General features: G+C 37.3%; 1 protein-coding gene across 1 annotated transcript in view; it reads left to right on the top strand.

Annotated features, from left to right (window-relative positions):
• SLC16A10 (solute carrier family 16 member 10) overlaps positions 1–11,024 on the top strand; it is a 758,083-nt gene extending 747,059 nt beyond the window's left edge. Inside the window, exon 7 of the mRNA XM_044062731.1 lies at positions 7,879–11,024. Coding sequence (XP_043918666.1) covers positions 7,879–8,111 — 233 coding nt within the window. The 3' untranslated portion in view covers positions 8,112–11,024. The remainder of the gene's footprint in view (positions 1–7,878) is intronic.
• Positions 11,025–17,223: the final 6,199 nt, after the last annotated feature.

The raw sequence follows: 17,223 nt of genomic DNA, 5'->3' as shown, positions 1-17,223 counted from the left end.
AAAATGCATTAGTAACTAGTCATGCCTTGGAGTAAGCATGTGCATATCAAAAGGCAGTGATGAAGAACAGGGGGAAAACACCCTGCAGAGGTAACAGAAATTACTGAAAACAGACATGCTCTTGGCATTCAAATTGAAATGAAAAAAAAAACTTATGTGAAACAACATCAAACTGAAGGGCAGACACTTTGTGTCTAAAGGCATTTGATGAAAATCAGATATTAGAGAACACTATGCGACTTACTCTGAAGTTAAGGGTTGATACCTTGTTAACTCAGAGGGTAACATATATATATATATATATATATATATATATATATATATATATATATTTTTTTTTAATTTCTCCAGGTCTTATGGGTTTCTAATACAGTGACAGAAATGGACCCCATTCCTGTGTCAAAGTATGATTAAAGTTCATTTATTATTTATTCATTTTATTTATTCTTTGTTTACTGGGAAAGTCCTTCTGGGACATTTTCAGTGGAAGCCCAGGGAGAAATGCTCCAGATGCATGTCTTTGGAATGTGGGAGGAAACTGGAGCACCCAGAGGAAACCCACACGAATACAGGGTGGACATGCAGACTCTGCACAGAAGGCACCCCAGCTGAGAATCAAACTGGAGAACCTCTTGCTGTGAGGTGACAATGTTAACCACTGCACCACTGTGCATTTTACTCTTTGATGTTAGCCAGAAGTGCTTTTCCCAGCACCCACAATGTGCCCCGCAGTGACTCCTTCTGCAGTTCTTATGGAGTTACGTGTATTGGTAACATATCTAAGTGCAACTGTGAATTATTTTTTATAAGACCCATTGCTCCTACTACAATTTGAACTGTCTGGTTATCCTTCTTCCACACTGCCCTCTTTTCTGCCTGCAAATCCTGGGATTTTATGACTCTATGTCTCTCTGTACATAAGACACTGTAGTCATTGGGTGTAGCAATTTCAATGATCAATGTTACTTTTGTCTTCTTTTCATGGACTACTATATCTGTTTTTTCGCATCTATTTTTTGAACTGTTGGTAGTGATATAAACTTCATCATTTTCTATAATGCTTTGTGGCTCATGTTTTTAGTGTTTAGCTACTTTAGTATTATAATGTTTGCACAATCCCCAGTGCAACTTCTTGCCACATTATTATGCCTTTCACTATAGAGTCCTTCTGCCGATAATATATCATAACCAGCAACAAGGTGTGCGACTGTTTCAATTTCTGTTTTACAAAACCTACATTTGTCTGTTTCTCCCACATATCCAATGGACTTTGTGAAACAGTGTGTACATAGTCCACTATCTTGGGCTGCCAGTATTAACCGTTCGTCTTTTGGTTTAAATTCACCATTCCTGCTTTCAATCCTGACCAACATGAGGTTGTTCCAAGAGTCTTCTACATTTGATACATTTATGCATTTTCCATATTTCTTGCCTTCTCATCTGATCCTTCACCTTATATTCTTTCTTTCTTTTGTTTTTTGGTACATTCAGTTGCTGCCTGATATTTATCTACTTCTGGTTTCATTTCCATTCCCACTTGACACCAATATGGTTCTGCTAAACTAAGCAGGAAAGTCATCTTAGACTTATTCTCCTCATGTTTTAAATCTTTCACTATGTTTGGGTCTTGTTAGGTCAGTAGCTATAGATGCAGTTCTACGATTGCAAATGTATACATGTCATCAATTTTGAGGAGGCCCATACCACTTTCAGAACAGGGAATATGTAGTCTTGGTGATTTTTATAAATCATTTGATAAGCATGAAGCTTCCTTCTTGTTTTCCTGTCCAGTCTACCCAATACCTTTTGGGGCCAGTCAATCATTCCAAAACTGTAAGTTAGGACAGGAAGAGCAAATTGGTTTATAGCTTGCACTTTGTTCCTAGATGTCAGCACTGTTTTCATTATTAATTTTAGTCTTTTAAAATATTCCTTACTAAGCTTTTTTCACATTTGTTCATGTTTTATTGTCGATCCTTCATCAATTTACAAATATTTATACACTCCCTCTTGCTCAAGTTATTTTATATAACATTCCTGTCCCAGGCTGATGTTTACTTGGTACTGCAGCTTTCCTGTTTTAAAGGTTGCTTTTGCACATTTATCAAAACCAATGACATTCTTATATCATCTGAAAATGTTTTGACCACTTGCAGTTGTGCTTTCAGTTCCTCATCTGATGAAATATACAGTTTTAAATCATCCACAAATAGAAGATAAGTCTTTACACGTTGCTTTCTGGGAGCCAAATTGTAGCCATGACCTAATCTTTTAAGCAGACAGCTTATGGGGTTAAGGGCAGGACAAAAGAGCAGCAGTGACAAACATTCACCCTGGAATATCCCCCTTTGAAGTTTTATCCCTGGAATAATAATTTGTCCTTTATCATGGCTTAAATGCAAAGTGGTTTGCCAGTGTTGCATGGCTGCTGTAATGTAATTGATCAATGTAGGGTGTATCTTACATATTGTCAAGCACTCCTTTATCCATGAATGTGGGATACTGTCAAATGCTATTTTGTAGTCTATCCATGCCATACTTAGATTCTTCCCCCTTTTACAGTTCTCTATTATGACTTTATTTAACAACAAATGATAATTTTTTCCATATGACTTTCTTTTGTTATCATTTTGTTCTATTGCCATGAATGAGTTTTCTTCTAAATGACTATAAACTCTGTTGATATCAGTTCCAGTGTATACTTTATACATCATCAGAAGGCAACTTATTAATCTATAGTTTTTAGGATAGCTTGCAAGTTTGCTCTTAAGTAGGAGTATTGTTTTTCCTGTTGTTAACCAAGTTTGGTGACTGTTTGGGGTGTGCATATAAATAGTAAATCTTCATGTAAAGATGTTAATACTTTTAGCCAGAAGTTAGGTACTGCACCTGGGCCTGGGGGTTTCCAGTTAAGAGCTTTTCTTAACTTTCTTTCAACCTTTCTGGCCATTGCTTCACCCCATTTCATATCCTATACATTTCAACTTCTTATTCTTTCTTTTACATCTTTTATCCATTCAACATCTTTGTTATTTTCCACAGGATCTTCACAGATATTTCTCCAAAATGTACTTCTTTTATGCATTCAGCATCTTTGTTATGTTCCCCAGGATCTTCATAGATATTTCTCCAAAGTGTATCTATTTCTTCTTTTTGGTGGTGATATTTTTAGTTTATTATCCATGATAGTGCATGATAGATCCTGGTCTGTTTTGATACTGTGCATTGCTTTTATCACATCTATCTTTCTGACTGTTTTGGTTGATCTGTTCACTCTTGTAGACTGTTCTAACAGTGATACTCCTCTGTTGATATAGATGGGGTTATGATCTCAGAGAGTCTGGGAGAGTGCTGGCTAGTTTAATTTTTTCAGGGTTGTTTGAGAGTATGTAGTCTAGTATGGATATTTTGTGAATACTTTGTCAAATTAGGATGGTTGTCAGATTAGTGAAATGGTAGAGGTTAATATTATTAGGATTAGAGTTAGGTTTGTTAGAGGTCCAATCTATGTTAAGGTCACTGAGCAGGATGTTTTCTTGATTGACAGTAGATGATAAATAGTTAAGTATGTTTTTTGTAGTCTTGGAATTTTGTGGGGGTGGATGTAGGTGGCTACAAGTATTATGGATTTCTGATTGTTTATGTGGAGTTTGGCTATTAGTATTTCTTCATTACTGTATTGTACAATAGTTGGGAGGTGAGTATGGATTTGTAAGGTGGCTTGAAGATGATGGCCACACCACCAACCTGTTTACCTATGCGGTCTTTTTCTAGTGATGGTGTAACCGGGAGGAATGGTTCCTTCATCTTTAATTTCAGGTCTTAACTAGGCTTTAAAGTAAATGTTGCTGACTTACAATGTCTGATCTAAATCAAAAAAAAAAAAAAAAAGAGTGCTGCATTGAGTTAGTGGTTTGATTTTATGACAATTTTTTTTTCTGAATTAAGTAAAGCATAGGTGATGAGGAAAAAAACATAGGATCCAAGCCAAAGACCACAATGAGGCACAATAAACTTAGCGCTTTCATCCACTTTGATGACGTGAACTTCATCAAAGTGGATGAAAGTGCTAAGTTTATTGTGCCTCATTGTGGTCTTTGGCTTGGATCCTACGTTTTTTTCAGTTTGGCGTTTTATGGTGTGCTTTTTTAGTTTTTTAATAGATGATGAGGAGCTACAGTTAATCAAAATTAAACATTGTAGCAACTTTTAAATTATAGATTAGAAATATTCTCCATTCCATTAGAGTGCACAGCACTTCATATAGGAGATAAAAGTAAGATTATGACAACAATGTGGATAGTAGCTGCATTGCATGAAAAATCAGCTTGGTTACTGAAAAACAGGAATAAATTACCATCCTATTCAAGAAGAAAAAATAAAGAAATGCTGTGCTGCTCCACTAGCAGGAAATACAGTGTAAGACAGAGGTGATGTAATTAATACATTTTATTGGACCAACATAGGTTTTGCAATTACTGAAGCTTTTCAGCTGGAATTTGTCTGTCACCCTGTTCAATTATCATGTGAAGTATAAAGTAAAAATACATCCACTAACAAAAACTAAATAAGAATAATAGACCTATCATTAACTTGTTTCACACCTATCACACTCTTGTGCAGCAGCAGCACCATTAGGAGTGGCACAGAGTGTTGTCTCCATGACGTACTTTGAATACATCACCAGGACAATGAATGTGTGCACAGTGTATCCTAAAGGCATCACTGCTGAGTTGTATCCCTATGCAGAGTGCTGAACTAGTGATGAGTGTGAAGTACGTAGTGAAGTTATTTGAAAGTGAGATGAAAGAAAATTTTATACAGATATGTGTGTGTGTGTGTGTGTGTGTGTGTGTGTGTGTGTGTGTGTGTGTGTGTGTGTGTGTGTGTGTGTGTGTGTGTGTGTGTGTGTGTGTGTGATGAAACAAAGCACATTTTTTTTTACATTTGCACATTTGTTCACAAATTTATTTCACTGTAGTTTGTTTTAGTACAGCATAAACAGTCGGAATACTGTTCAGGGAGGTTTGTAATGGCACTTAAATTGTTTTTTTTTAATTGTTTGCTTTTTTAATTGTGTTTGTAGTGATGCTTAAATTCACTCGTTTAGGGTAGCTCTTTGTATTCATTGATTTCCAAATTGTTTTACTTAACACACAGCATCTGTATTCTAAGCAGGATGTTTTCTTAACATGAATTCATGAGAAGCCATGGAATATTATTGCTTTGACTGAATACTGCCAAAAAGCAGTTTAAGCCATATCCATTACATTTACCTATATAGTTTAATGTTCTTAATTATGGCAGATAAAATCAGTCTTGGGGTGGGATCATTCTTTTGGTAAAGGTGAGGACTTTTTTATCTAGAAAAGATACAACCACAGTTGCAATGTGTTGGCCAAATGGGAAGGAGCTATTTCCCCAAGTACCCAGGTCTCTCACTACCTTTTCTTTTTGAAGAGTTGTGTTATGTACACTATAAGCAGGACCTAGGAGTTGCTTACATACTGCTTCACTGTTGCACTTTTCATCACTGAATTTGAGTTCATTTTTTGTACACCAGCTATTGACAAGTGTAAGCTCCTTTTGGAGTGTCTGTACTGCTGGGGGGGGGTGAATTTTGTTAATCAGAGCTCCTTATCTGATATATGGAGATCTGACAAGTAGGCATCTAATAACAGACATCCAAGCAGAGATCCCTGAGGAACTCCACTGGTCACCTTCATGCTCTCAAAGGATGCATCCCCTACCTTTACTGTGTATGTCCAGTCCCTAAGCCAATTGGCTGTCCATCTAATCACATTCAGGTCAGTCTGGAGCTCCTTCATCTTGGATATTATATTTGCTTGTGGTATGGTATTGAATGCCTTGGTGAAGTCAAGGTATGCTTTGTAGACAGCTTGTTTGCTGTCTATAGCCTGAGTAACCCTCTCAAAAAAGTTCACAAGCTTCATTAGACAGGATCTGGCCTTGACAAAGCCACACTGCTGGGGGTTGAGTCTGACAAGATTTTTGACATCATAGATAATTAGTTTAGTAACGTTACATTTAATGGTCCTGCATTTAAGGCTTATTAGATTGTAATTGCCTGGGTAAGTGGTAGAGACACCCTTGTGGCATGGTATCACAACTGCTGTGAGGCACACCTGTGGGACAAAGCCATTTGGCTCAGATTACAGAGTTTGAGGTGTGGGTCCACCAGTGTTTGTTTAGTGCTATTAAATAGACAAACGGGTAAAATGTCAGGCCCCCAAGGATGAGGTGTTCTTCATTTTGGAGAGTACTTTTAGTACATGCTCTTTCTTGATGGTTGGTGGCTTAATTCCATCAGGGATAAATGGGTTTGGAATAGATGTCTGGAGTGAAGCTGGAACTAAATTTATTTGCCAGTATGTTGGCAATGTCCACTGGATCTGAGTAGGAAGTACTATCATGAATAAGCTCTGAGCAATGTTGATTACTATTTTTTATTTTTCTGACATAACTAAAAAAGGAACTGCAGTTGACTTTGGCTTCTGTAGCTAGTTCGAGTTCATGGGAAGTCTTTGTTTTTATGATGTCCTTTTTTAGTTTCCCATCTAGCTGTTTGATTTCTCCTTAATTTATGGGTCTTTTATTTTGCTATATAGGTTAAGGAGTTTCTTTTTTAATATATAGTTTATTAATACTTGTGGATCACCACTCTGGTTTGATTTTAAACTGCCCATTTGCTTGGATCTAGCTGGGACTGCCAAGTTAATGCATTTGTCCAGGATGTATGTAGAACTTGTCTGTATAGCTGTTTGCACTGTCAACATTTTGGTAGATGACTGTTATTCTTGAATTTGGAGACTTCATCTTAAAATTAGGATTTTTGTGTTTGAAGTCCTTGAATTTTGTGATATTTGCTTATGATGGTTTGGAGACTTTGATGGAGAAGGTTACTAGGTTGTGGTCTAATTGGACCAGGGAGAAGGATTAACGTGGAGATGACACAGATAGATGGTAAGTTTGTTAAGACTATGTCAATTATATTCTGTCCTGTAGTGGGTTCCTTAACAATCTGGCCAGAGAGGTCTTATTTATATAATCCAAAAATGTTTTCACTACTCTAACTGGCTGTTTTCATGCATAACTCAGCTGTTATATTTTTGCTGTACACACCCCCTACTCTTTGAAGGGGTCTGCTGCTCAAGGCACATTCCATTTATCTCCTTACAACCAATCCTAATCATTCCTACATTCAGGCCAACAGTGAGATAGACACCTTAACTCTGTACAGTGGGCTTGGCCCCATATTTTTAACAGAACAAAGCAATATACTTCATCAACCTAATGTGTACATTCTGCTCATATATACTCCAAATTCCTTATCGTACAGTTTTAAATGACTGTGTGTACCATACTTGGCCATACTTTTGAAGGCAGAATACATCTCAACTCATCACTATGAGTAACTACATACTGATGTAAAGACATATCAGACTAAAAAACAAATTACAAATAGTAGCTGAGGATATGCATGTGGTGTTCCGGCTATTTCAATACCACTTGTACGCCGGCATGTAGTGTATACAGTCATAGCTGTAAATACAGTTGCCACTAACAAACTGTGATATTCCTAAAAAGGCAGAATGTTGCAGAATGTTCAGGTTATGATGTAGGCAATTGTCTACTTTAGGAAATAGCTTGTCAGCTAGCACAGTTACGATGGTGGTAAATAAACAGTGGGGCAGACAACATTTTTATTAGTTTATATAAATCATTAACAAATATTCCTGCTGACGTTTGATTTTATGTGAAAAGTATCATATTCACTTTTTAAGTGTATTGTATATAGATTAAAACAGTGATTTTTTTTTTTTTTTTGCTAGCTAATTTCACTCTTTTTCTTATCAGGTTTTCTGCGGGATCGTTTAGGTTCGTATGATGTGGCTTTTTACTTGGCAGGAGTCCCACCAATTATTGGAGGTGTTGTACTTTGCTTCATCCCCTGGATCCAGGGAAGAAAACTTAAAGAAAAGGAAGCAGAGAAAGCAGAAAGTGGAGCTGCAGAGAAAATGCTTGATAACACCCATAATGCACTTGGCAAAGCTGAGGAGCAGCACAGAAATTCGGAATCTGTTATTTAATTGTCTTCCTGCCTTCCTGTTGGACTGATCAGGCTTCAGTTTTCAGATCCAGGTTTACAAGTGAAAAGGGTCTTTATTTTATGGAGCAAAGATCCCTGGTATTACTTTTGGGAAACAAGCACAGCTTGCAGTTTGAAACTGCACAGTTTACAGAAACATAATGTTTCATTTCCCAGCGGTACCATATAAATGACTGATACCATACTGAGTGGGGCATGGCAATTTTTCTTATTTGGCTGCAGCATTCACTTATGTGCCTAGACAGTATCTGCAGAATTAAACTGGCTTTTTCTATACTTGTAGTTTACAGTTAGCTGTAGCTAGCATAATATAATGCAGATAAGTATATGTGCTTCACACTTTATGATTTATTTAAACACTCTTTCCTAGCATGCTTATTCGACCGCACATGTACTGAGAGATGCATGATGGGATGTAGCACTTCACATAATGTAATCTACACAGTATTATAGATGCTGACACTGTAGTGTATCTCGAAGTACCATGCTGGCATGAAGTGTATATGCAGTGCAAGTCACATAATATAGTTTTTGCAGACAGCACTGCCTGGACTGAGGGCTGCTCAGTAGAATCCTGTACTTTGTTGTACGTAAATAACATGCTGCAGTATTTCGTAGGAGCACTATGTAATGAGTTCATTTTGACATGGGAGATACATGACAGTATACCACATACCATAACTCCATTTCAAACATTACCGATTTTTTATAACACTAGGTTAGCACATTCTCTTCCCGTTACATTGTGCCCTGTGTTGCAGCATGCACTTCATTTAATGAAAATCATACCTCACTGACATTTCTAGCGCATTGTGTATAGGCCTTAAAATGGTGGTGCAATATGCAATGCAGCAGTTGTGTTAATGCAGTTTAGATGTAGCAGCTCTTCCTTATATCACAGCACAGTGCAACTACTGCATCCTGCTGCATTTTGTGATGCGTACTGCAGTACTTCCTGGTGTCAGAGCACTGCGTAACTGCCTTCTGTGGCATTTTCTGTAGCAAACTGCAGCACTTCCTGGTAAGACAGCACTAGGCAATTGCATTCTACTGCATTTTGTGATGAATACTGCAGTACTTTGTAACATCACTACACAAATATCAGTACTACTTTTATTGCATTGTGCTTCAATTAATGCTATTTATTTATTGCAGCTTTGATTGGTATGACAAGCAGTATTTTACAAACTACAGGGCATGCAGCACTCATATCATACAGAAAAGCATTTCTTGAGAACACTATGTAAGTCAAAGTTGTCAGACTAAGTAAGTGACATAGTTTAAGTAATGCTTCAGTCTGCCTTTTTTTATACAGTGCATTATATCCTGAAACCTTTCTAAAAATGACTGATAAGTCTGAGAGAGAAGTCGACAGCAAACATCTTTCATTTGCTACAGGTCAATTATATAAACAGAACACATACTATTAACACTGAGATCAGCTCTAGGATGCTTTGAATTGTGAGATTGCTTTACTTTTCATGAACAAATATTAACAAAACCTTCCACTGGTATTTTTGTCACCAAAACTCTTACCTTCCTGCAAGTGCTGTTTTGTAAAGAAGATAGTTTGTGCATTAGTAGTGAATTAGTTTATGGTTTCCCGAGGCTGCAGAGAATAACCCAGTTTGCTACAAAACCCAGTGTTTTTGTTCTACACTGCTGCTAAATAGAATACAAATAGCAAGCAATTCGATATCATCTTACATGAAAACAAAAAAATCACAAAATGCTTTAAGAGCCCAACTCTGTATTTTTTTTTGCCAATAAAAGACTGGAAAAAAGAGTTGCAGAGGAGAAAACTAGTTGTCATGGCCGAAGAGAATGGGCCAGGCTTGATGGGACGATACATGTCAGACAGAGAGCTAAAGAAAAATAACTGTGACCTGTTAGGAAAGGGAACTTTAAAAAAATCATAATGGTCAAAGTGGTAAACCCCTTGTAAGTCTTGAATGTCTTACTTCATTGGCTAGGGCTGATATTATTTCTCAGAGTGAAAAAATTGCAGGGTTGTTGTTGATCTTGTACTGTGTGAATTCATCCTTTGTGAGTTGCCAGATGGTGAATCCTAACAAAATTGAAAACTGCTGTCAGAGTAGATCAGATCAAAACTGATAAAGTATACACAAAGTAAGGTTTAAGACTTTGCTGCATAGAAAGTAGGATGTTTGTAAAAATATACTAGATAGGGCATAAAGGGAAGAGTGTTCCTGTAAGCATGGAGCAATAGGCAAAACATAATGGACCAGTCTGCAAGCTAGCTGGTTGCTGAGGCCATGAAATGTCATTGTGCTCTGTTAAAACTCAGCTAGCATTCTGCTAAGACTTGTATTTATTTTGAAAATTTAGTGATATTATGTTAGACATCCCATTAATACTTTAAAAAACAAGTGCTGACTCTTTACTAATGTGTGCTACAACAATTTCTCTTCCAAATGGATTGTAAAACAGTAGCTTATTTAGAAAAGGTGACAGTAACCTTGGGATTTATGCTGTGGAAGTTTATCACTTCTGCTAGCTATTATGGACCAAAAGTTTACATGTCCCTTAATGGAGCAATCATAATTTCTGCAATATCATATGTACAGTAAGAATGTATATAGTAGTTTACTCTGATTAATAATGTGCACCATTTTAAATTATTACTACACTATCTAAATGTCTACTGTTCACTCTTTGTATTTGTTTACACTACTTTGTCAAACTCTGCCTGTATACAGACATTTTATTACAACCATACTAGGCCAGTTGACCCAGGTTGTGACCAATTCACTCACCTAGTTAAACTTAAGTAAATAACTATAGTCCCGATGTTCTAAATACCGGCGCTCAGAACATCGAGATTGTGAAATCTCAAAATAACAAAAAAAAAAAACAACAATCAAGAATACATCAAAAAAGACAATTTGCACCCCCACACCCCTACATCTTAAATATACTAAGTCCGAGATCGCACTACAGTGAAGAGAATAGTAATGTTCCCGTTCCACACTGTATGGCAATCTCCACTTACAGGTTTCGAGATTTCACAGTTCTGAGGTTCTCAATGTTGGTATTTCGAAATTCCAAAGTGGACCCATACATATATGTATGTACTACACATTATAACATTACTGCATATGCTAAGTGTATTACAATGCATTTGAATAAATGTATTACAGTGTGTATGACTGTGTATGTAGTCGAACACACACACACATATATATGCAATGCATATGATAATATGTGTGTGATTTAGGGTGTAGTTTACAATAGGTACTGAACTACATCGCTAACATGAAGCTAAATTACTAACCTGCAGTTCCTTTCTGCAGTTTATATCGACCTAGGAAAGTGGCTAGCAAGTTTTGAATAATCATTTTGTCTTCCAGACACTGCAAAGAGTTCTCTCTTCCAGGTGGTTTTGAGGATACATAACTATATATATATATATATATATATATATATATATATATATATATATATATATATATATATATCATATACATAACAAAATAAATGATATTAGTTAGATACAGTACTGCAACTTATCTCAGGTGCAAGGTGGCAAGACCTTAACTCTCGGCTTATAATATGAAGCAAGAAGCTCAGATGCATACCTCACAACCTTTTTTGCCCGAGATTTCTGGACAAAGCCCAAAATAGTGAGGAGCACAAAGCCCATAAAACAAGGACAATTTTTAAATGTTACTCTAATTCACTTAAAACACCAATTGGTTTTGTATCAGCATGTATTTTGTGAACACTAAGTATGAAACACTGCTGTCTGACATCCATGGCTGACTGTAATCCTCAGTGATTTACCAGAAAAATCAAACGTTTTACAAGGGATGAGGCAAAATCTGGGATGTTCTGCAAAATCAGGGGCAATTGAAAGGTATGCAGTTGATATAATAATGTGCTGCTTTGCTCATTTGCTAGCACACACACACACACACACACACACACACACACACACACACACGCACATGCGTACACCACATGCGTGTGCTTACACACACATATGCACGCACACGCATACACCACACATACGTATACATGCACACACGAACACGCACACATGCACTCATGCACGCGCACATACACACACACATATTATTGCGTATAATTCTACTGACTGTACCATTCAAGTGAAACTTTAACTTAAAAATGAGCTGACTATAATATTGTGCATGCCACTGGCACTGTTTAGCAACTCCATAGCTGATTCAGTGCCACAAACACTTAATTCATCTGTATGTTTCACATGGTTTACTTCACACAGCCATAAATGCAACACATAGGCTCGTGGGATCATAGAACATGTATTACTTTTGAGTCATACGACTATCAACACCTTGCTAATACCTATCCAATTGCTGATCCTCCCTTCTCGAGAAGGTAAAGCAGGTCAGTATGTCAGAATATATTTACTGATACCCATCCAATCATCCAGGTTTAATTTGAAGGATGCTAGGGTATTATTTTGTTTAACTTGCAAAGGAAGTTTGTTTCAGAGTTGGGTTACCTTTTAGGTAACACATTTGTTCCCTTATCTTAAACTGCCAGCAGATGCAAAGTATTTATTTAGTTAAGAAAAATACTGCCCTTGCAGTGTTGTTATACTGCATATCTTCTTAGTTTGTGGCTGGATATGTTTCCAGTACTGAAGCAGACATAACCCAACCTTCCTGCACATGCTTTAAACATCAGGGTCATACCTCTCAACCGTGCGAATTCTTCAGAATTTCCCAGTTTTGAGGTACAACTAATGGGGTGCCACAAATTCACTAGTGGCCCCCTTTATTTCCGATTTCCTGGCTTTTTTTTTTCGTTTTTTTCTTTTTATGTGCAGAGGCACACGCAATGATGTCAGCTTCATGAGCAGCCTGTCGAAATTCTGCAACAGTGAAGTTTAGAGTTAAGAGTCAGCAGCTGCAATGTTTACTGGGTTAACAGTCAACAGCAGCATTTCCCTGTGTAACAGTCAGCAGCCGCAATATTGCCCGACTCCCGATTTAATAGTCAGCAGCAGCAATGTTTCTGTTTCCCTTTCCTGAGTTAACAGTCAGTAGTAGCAGCAATGATTCCCCGGGCTCTGCCAGCCAGGTAAAGTTGAATGCTGGTTCATCTATTCAAGTCTGCTGCCATTGTGCTGTCCATTTAAGTGTGTGCACCAAGTCTGTGAGTTCAGCTAAATGCTTTAAGTTGAATCATTAAGTCTGTTGCTACCAGAATTCTGTGTATGAAGTCCGTTGTGGTTTGCAAGTTAAGTCTGTTGCTGCAGACTTGAATTCTGTGTGTGAAGTGAAGAAGCAGTTGCCAAAGTTGAATGCTGGTGCTGGTTCATTCATTCAATTCTGTTGCCGTTGTGCAAAGTCCGTAGGTTGAGCTGAATGCTTTAAATTGAATCATTCAAGTCTGTTGCTGCCAGAATTCTGTGTGTGAAGTCCTTTGCGGTTTGCAAGTTAAGTCCATTGCAGAGTTGAATTCCACTGCTTTGCAAGTAAGTCCATTGCAGAGTTGAATTCTGTGTGTTGCCAAAGCTGAATGCTGGTTCATTCATTCAAGTCAGTTACCATTGGATCATTATTCTATGAATGAAAAAGAACTTGCCATTGAATCAGTGTGTTGCCAAAGTTGTTGAATGCTGGTTCATTCTTTCAAGTCCATAGGTTCTAAGTTAATCAAGTCAGTTGCCATTGAATCATTATTCTGTGTGTTAGTTCCATTCCATTGCAGAGTTGAACTGTGTGTGTTGAATCATTATTCTGTGTGTTAGGTCCATTACAGAGTTGAGTTGTGTGTGTTGAATCATTATTCTGTGTGTTAGGTCTATTCCAGAGTTGAATTGTATGTGTTGAATCATTATTCTGCGTGTGTGTGAAATGCCCCAGGTACATGTAACTGGTGATTAGGGTTACCCTTACCCAGGCTCAAACCCTGTACCTTGCATACAAGAGGCAAGGGCCTGAGTTCTCTACCCATACCACAACTTGTGATTCACGGTGTCAAGTCGATAGCACTTAACTGTCCAAAGTTTCACTGGAATGTTTGACTCATACTTTGGGTTTGTGTTTCTCTTACAATTTGTGGTTCCCTGGCAAATCAGTGAAAACTGAATGTACTAAGTATAGCCGTTTAAGTTGCAGTCTTCCTATCTTTCAGGAACTGCGTGTTAACACCAAAACATTTTATTCTAGCAATTTTCTAAGATTATACAAGCAATGTTTAAAATGTGTCTCACACTCCCAGTCCCTGGTTTTGGGCCTTTGACCCCCCCCCATAACTTTTGGCTTTTTCCAGATTTCTTGTGCTGCAAAGTTTTTCAGGGGAGAGAAGTTTAGTGCTGTTTATGTAAAGTCTGTTTGCATTGTTAGTAGCACAACAGATAGTATACTTGCCTTTGATGCAGAAGGCTGTGGGTTTTACTCCCACAGTGTGTAGATGGATTGCTGATACTGTACTGTATTTTACTTTTAAAGGGGGTGGATGATGCAGTCTTGAGAATATCCTCTGTGGCAGACATAACTAGTAACTGTGAACCTGTTATCAGTTTGCCATCCATTCCCTATTGCATTAATAGCTTATCATTTTTTTAATGTGACATAGGTAATTTATTCCTTGAGGGCAACAGACACTTTATTTGTGGATGACACAATGAAATATAAAGTTGTTTGCTAGCAGCAACCTCTTCGTTAGTTACAGATCTCTTTAATGTGGAATTATTTAGATGATTTTTACTTCTGCAGAGACTGTGCATATTTACTGATACTGGAGAATTGTAGAAGTATGAGTAGACTTTTATGATGGAAATGTTCTGAACTGGGCAGTTTTATTAATATTAGTTCATGCATTTTGTTTCATTGTTTACTGGAAAAATGTTCACAACAAATTTAAAACATGCTCTAACAAGTGTACTGTATTATACAAGGAATATAATTTAATACAGTCAGGAAGGTGTATCAAAGAACACATGTATGCTTCGTGTGCAAGGGGCCTATGATTTGAAATAGCCGAAAGGTAATTTTTATCCATCACTGGCCAGTTGCATTGTCTCTGAATGTAGGTTTCATTGCTTTTTCAATTAATGTGAGGTTCAAGGGCAGAGAAGTTTTAATGCTAAATTTATTTTCATTGTGAGTCTGTATTGCTTTGTTTAGCAGATATCTATTAGTGTTTGTGCTATAAAATGTAAAATAAAAGTTTGAAATGAAATCCAAATAATCATTGTAGAAGTAAAGCAGTATACACATTAGTGTTTATGGTAAATGGGGCAAAATAGCCAAGTAATGAGACATTGGAATGGCTGCAGTGCATTGGTACTCTGGGGCCATATTTTGTTTGCCTGTTCTATAGTTTGTGTTTGAAAGGTGTTACCCCATAATTCCACTGGAGTGGGTGGGGTTGCATAATTATGTATGCAAATGTTATGTTAATTAGCATACAGATTTGTATCTATTTTCATGGGCCTTTGTCCAGATTTTTGATGGTTCCAGGTTGAGAGGTATGATCAGGGTGCTGACACATCTGATATGTAGCACAATCAACAAGGAATCTCTCAGACTTTAACCTTTAAACCAGTCTTAGCATGAATGCTGTTTCATTTTAAGTCAAACTGACAGGTGTTTAGTGCATAAAAGTCAACCATGTGGTTAGGAAGATCCAATATGTCTACTCCCGTCTTCAGAAACCATTTGACATCAAAGACAATCTGGACTTTTACTTTTCTGTTTTTAATCTAGCTTGTCTCCTTCTCTATCCCATGTAAAAACACATATTGTGTTTATACAATATTGGGTATTTCTTACTCCGCCAGATTTCATATGATTTTGCAGTGGCAGACACCTGGTCCCTAAGTGTCAGGTTGTCATCAAGGATACTACCAAGATCATGCAATACTTGCACAAATCCAAGCTTATTTTAAAAAAAATGAAAGATGGAGGTAGCGAAACACAAGAAAGTCTCAAAGTGGCATACTTTACAATCTCAGTCCTGGAGATGTTAAGTTTCATCCATTTATTAGCAAACATGAATGGCCTCTAGGTCACCCATAAGAGAATTCATACTTAAAATATATTGTTCAGAGAAGGAGAGGTCAAGCTGTGTATATTCCAAATAGCAATAACAAGCCAACCTTCTCCTTATTATAAATTGCCCTACAAGAAGTGTAAACAATGTAAAAGGTAATGGCTGGAAGATGAAGCCTGTAAAACTCCAGACTCAAGAGAGTAAGACTGAGAGGTATTGAAACCAGCAACTACCACCTGGGAATGACAGGAAAGGTAGCAGGCAAATCAGTCCAGTGTCATGGAAGGGAGACCACAATCAAAAAATAGCTGTTGAATCAGGGTACTATGATCTTTATTGTCAAATGCCACAGAGAAATTAAGGTGGACCAAGGATGAATAGAAGTTTGTTTTCTAACCATAAACGGATTGAATACTATCTTAATAAGGACAGTCTTAATACTATTGCAAAAACAAAATTACACTGATAAGGGTTCATGAGCCCAGTAACTATGACATGTAATTCAGGCTACACACAAAAAGCCTCATCAGTAACTTTACCAAGAAGTAGAAGATTGAAGATGAGATGGAAACAATCAAGATTACTGGGATCTTAAGATGTTTCTTGAGGACTGAGATAGCAATGCTCATAGTCCTCATCAACAAACGATGAAGAAAATAGATCTATGAAAGAACTTCAGAATCCAGTAAACATTCCAGGAACATTCAAGCAAAGATTAACTAGTTTATAAAGAACAGAACCAGGCTGCAAGCTGTAAGGCACACACCTCAAATAAAAGTCATGAAGTCATCATAATAAGGGACATTAAATTTAGGACAGGAACCCACAGGACAACTATCACCCTTGACCAAAGAGCAGTCCATGGAGTCTGAAAGAGGAAATGAGTCTCTTGTAATGATAACCGTGACAGTGAAACACTAAGCAACACTGTCACAAAGATGTGATGTAAAGGCCTTCTGGACAGTAAGACGTCCTGGGTTCCACAGTCTATTCACCACCACAATGACATGGTTGTTTAGCTTTAGCTGTTTTCTCTCACTCTGGACAAATAAGTTCCTTCTTATGAGATATGTCAGTCTGAT

Source organism: Protopterus annectens, chromosome 2.part1 (assembly GCF_019279795.1).
Source record: "Protopterus annectens isolate FY-2018-M chromosome 2.part1, PAN1.0, whole genome shotgun sequence".
NCBI lineage: Eukaryota > Metazoa > Chordata > Ceratodontiformes > Protopteridae > Protopterus > Protopterus annectens.
Note: the sequence above shows the minus strand (reverse complement) of the source record. Positions and strands in the feature narration are given on the sequence as shown.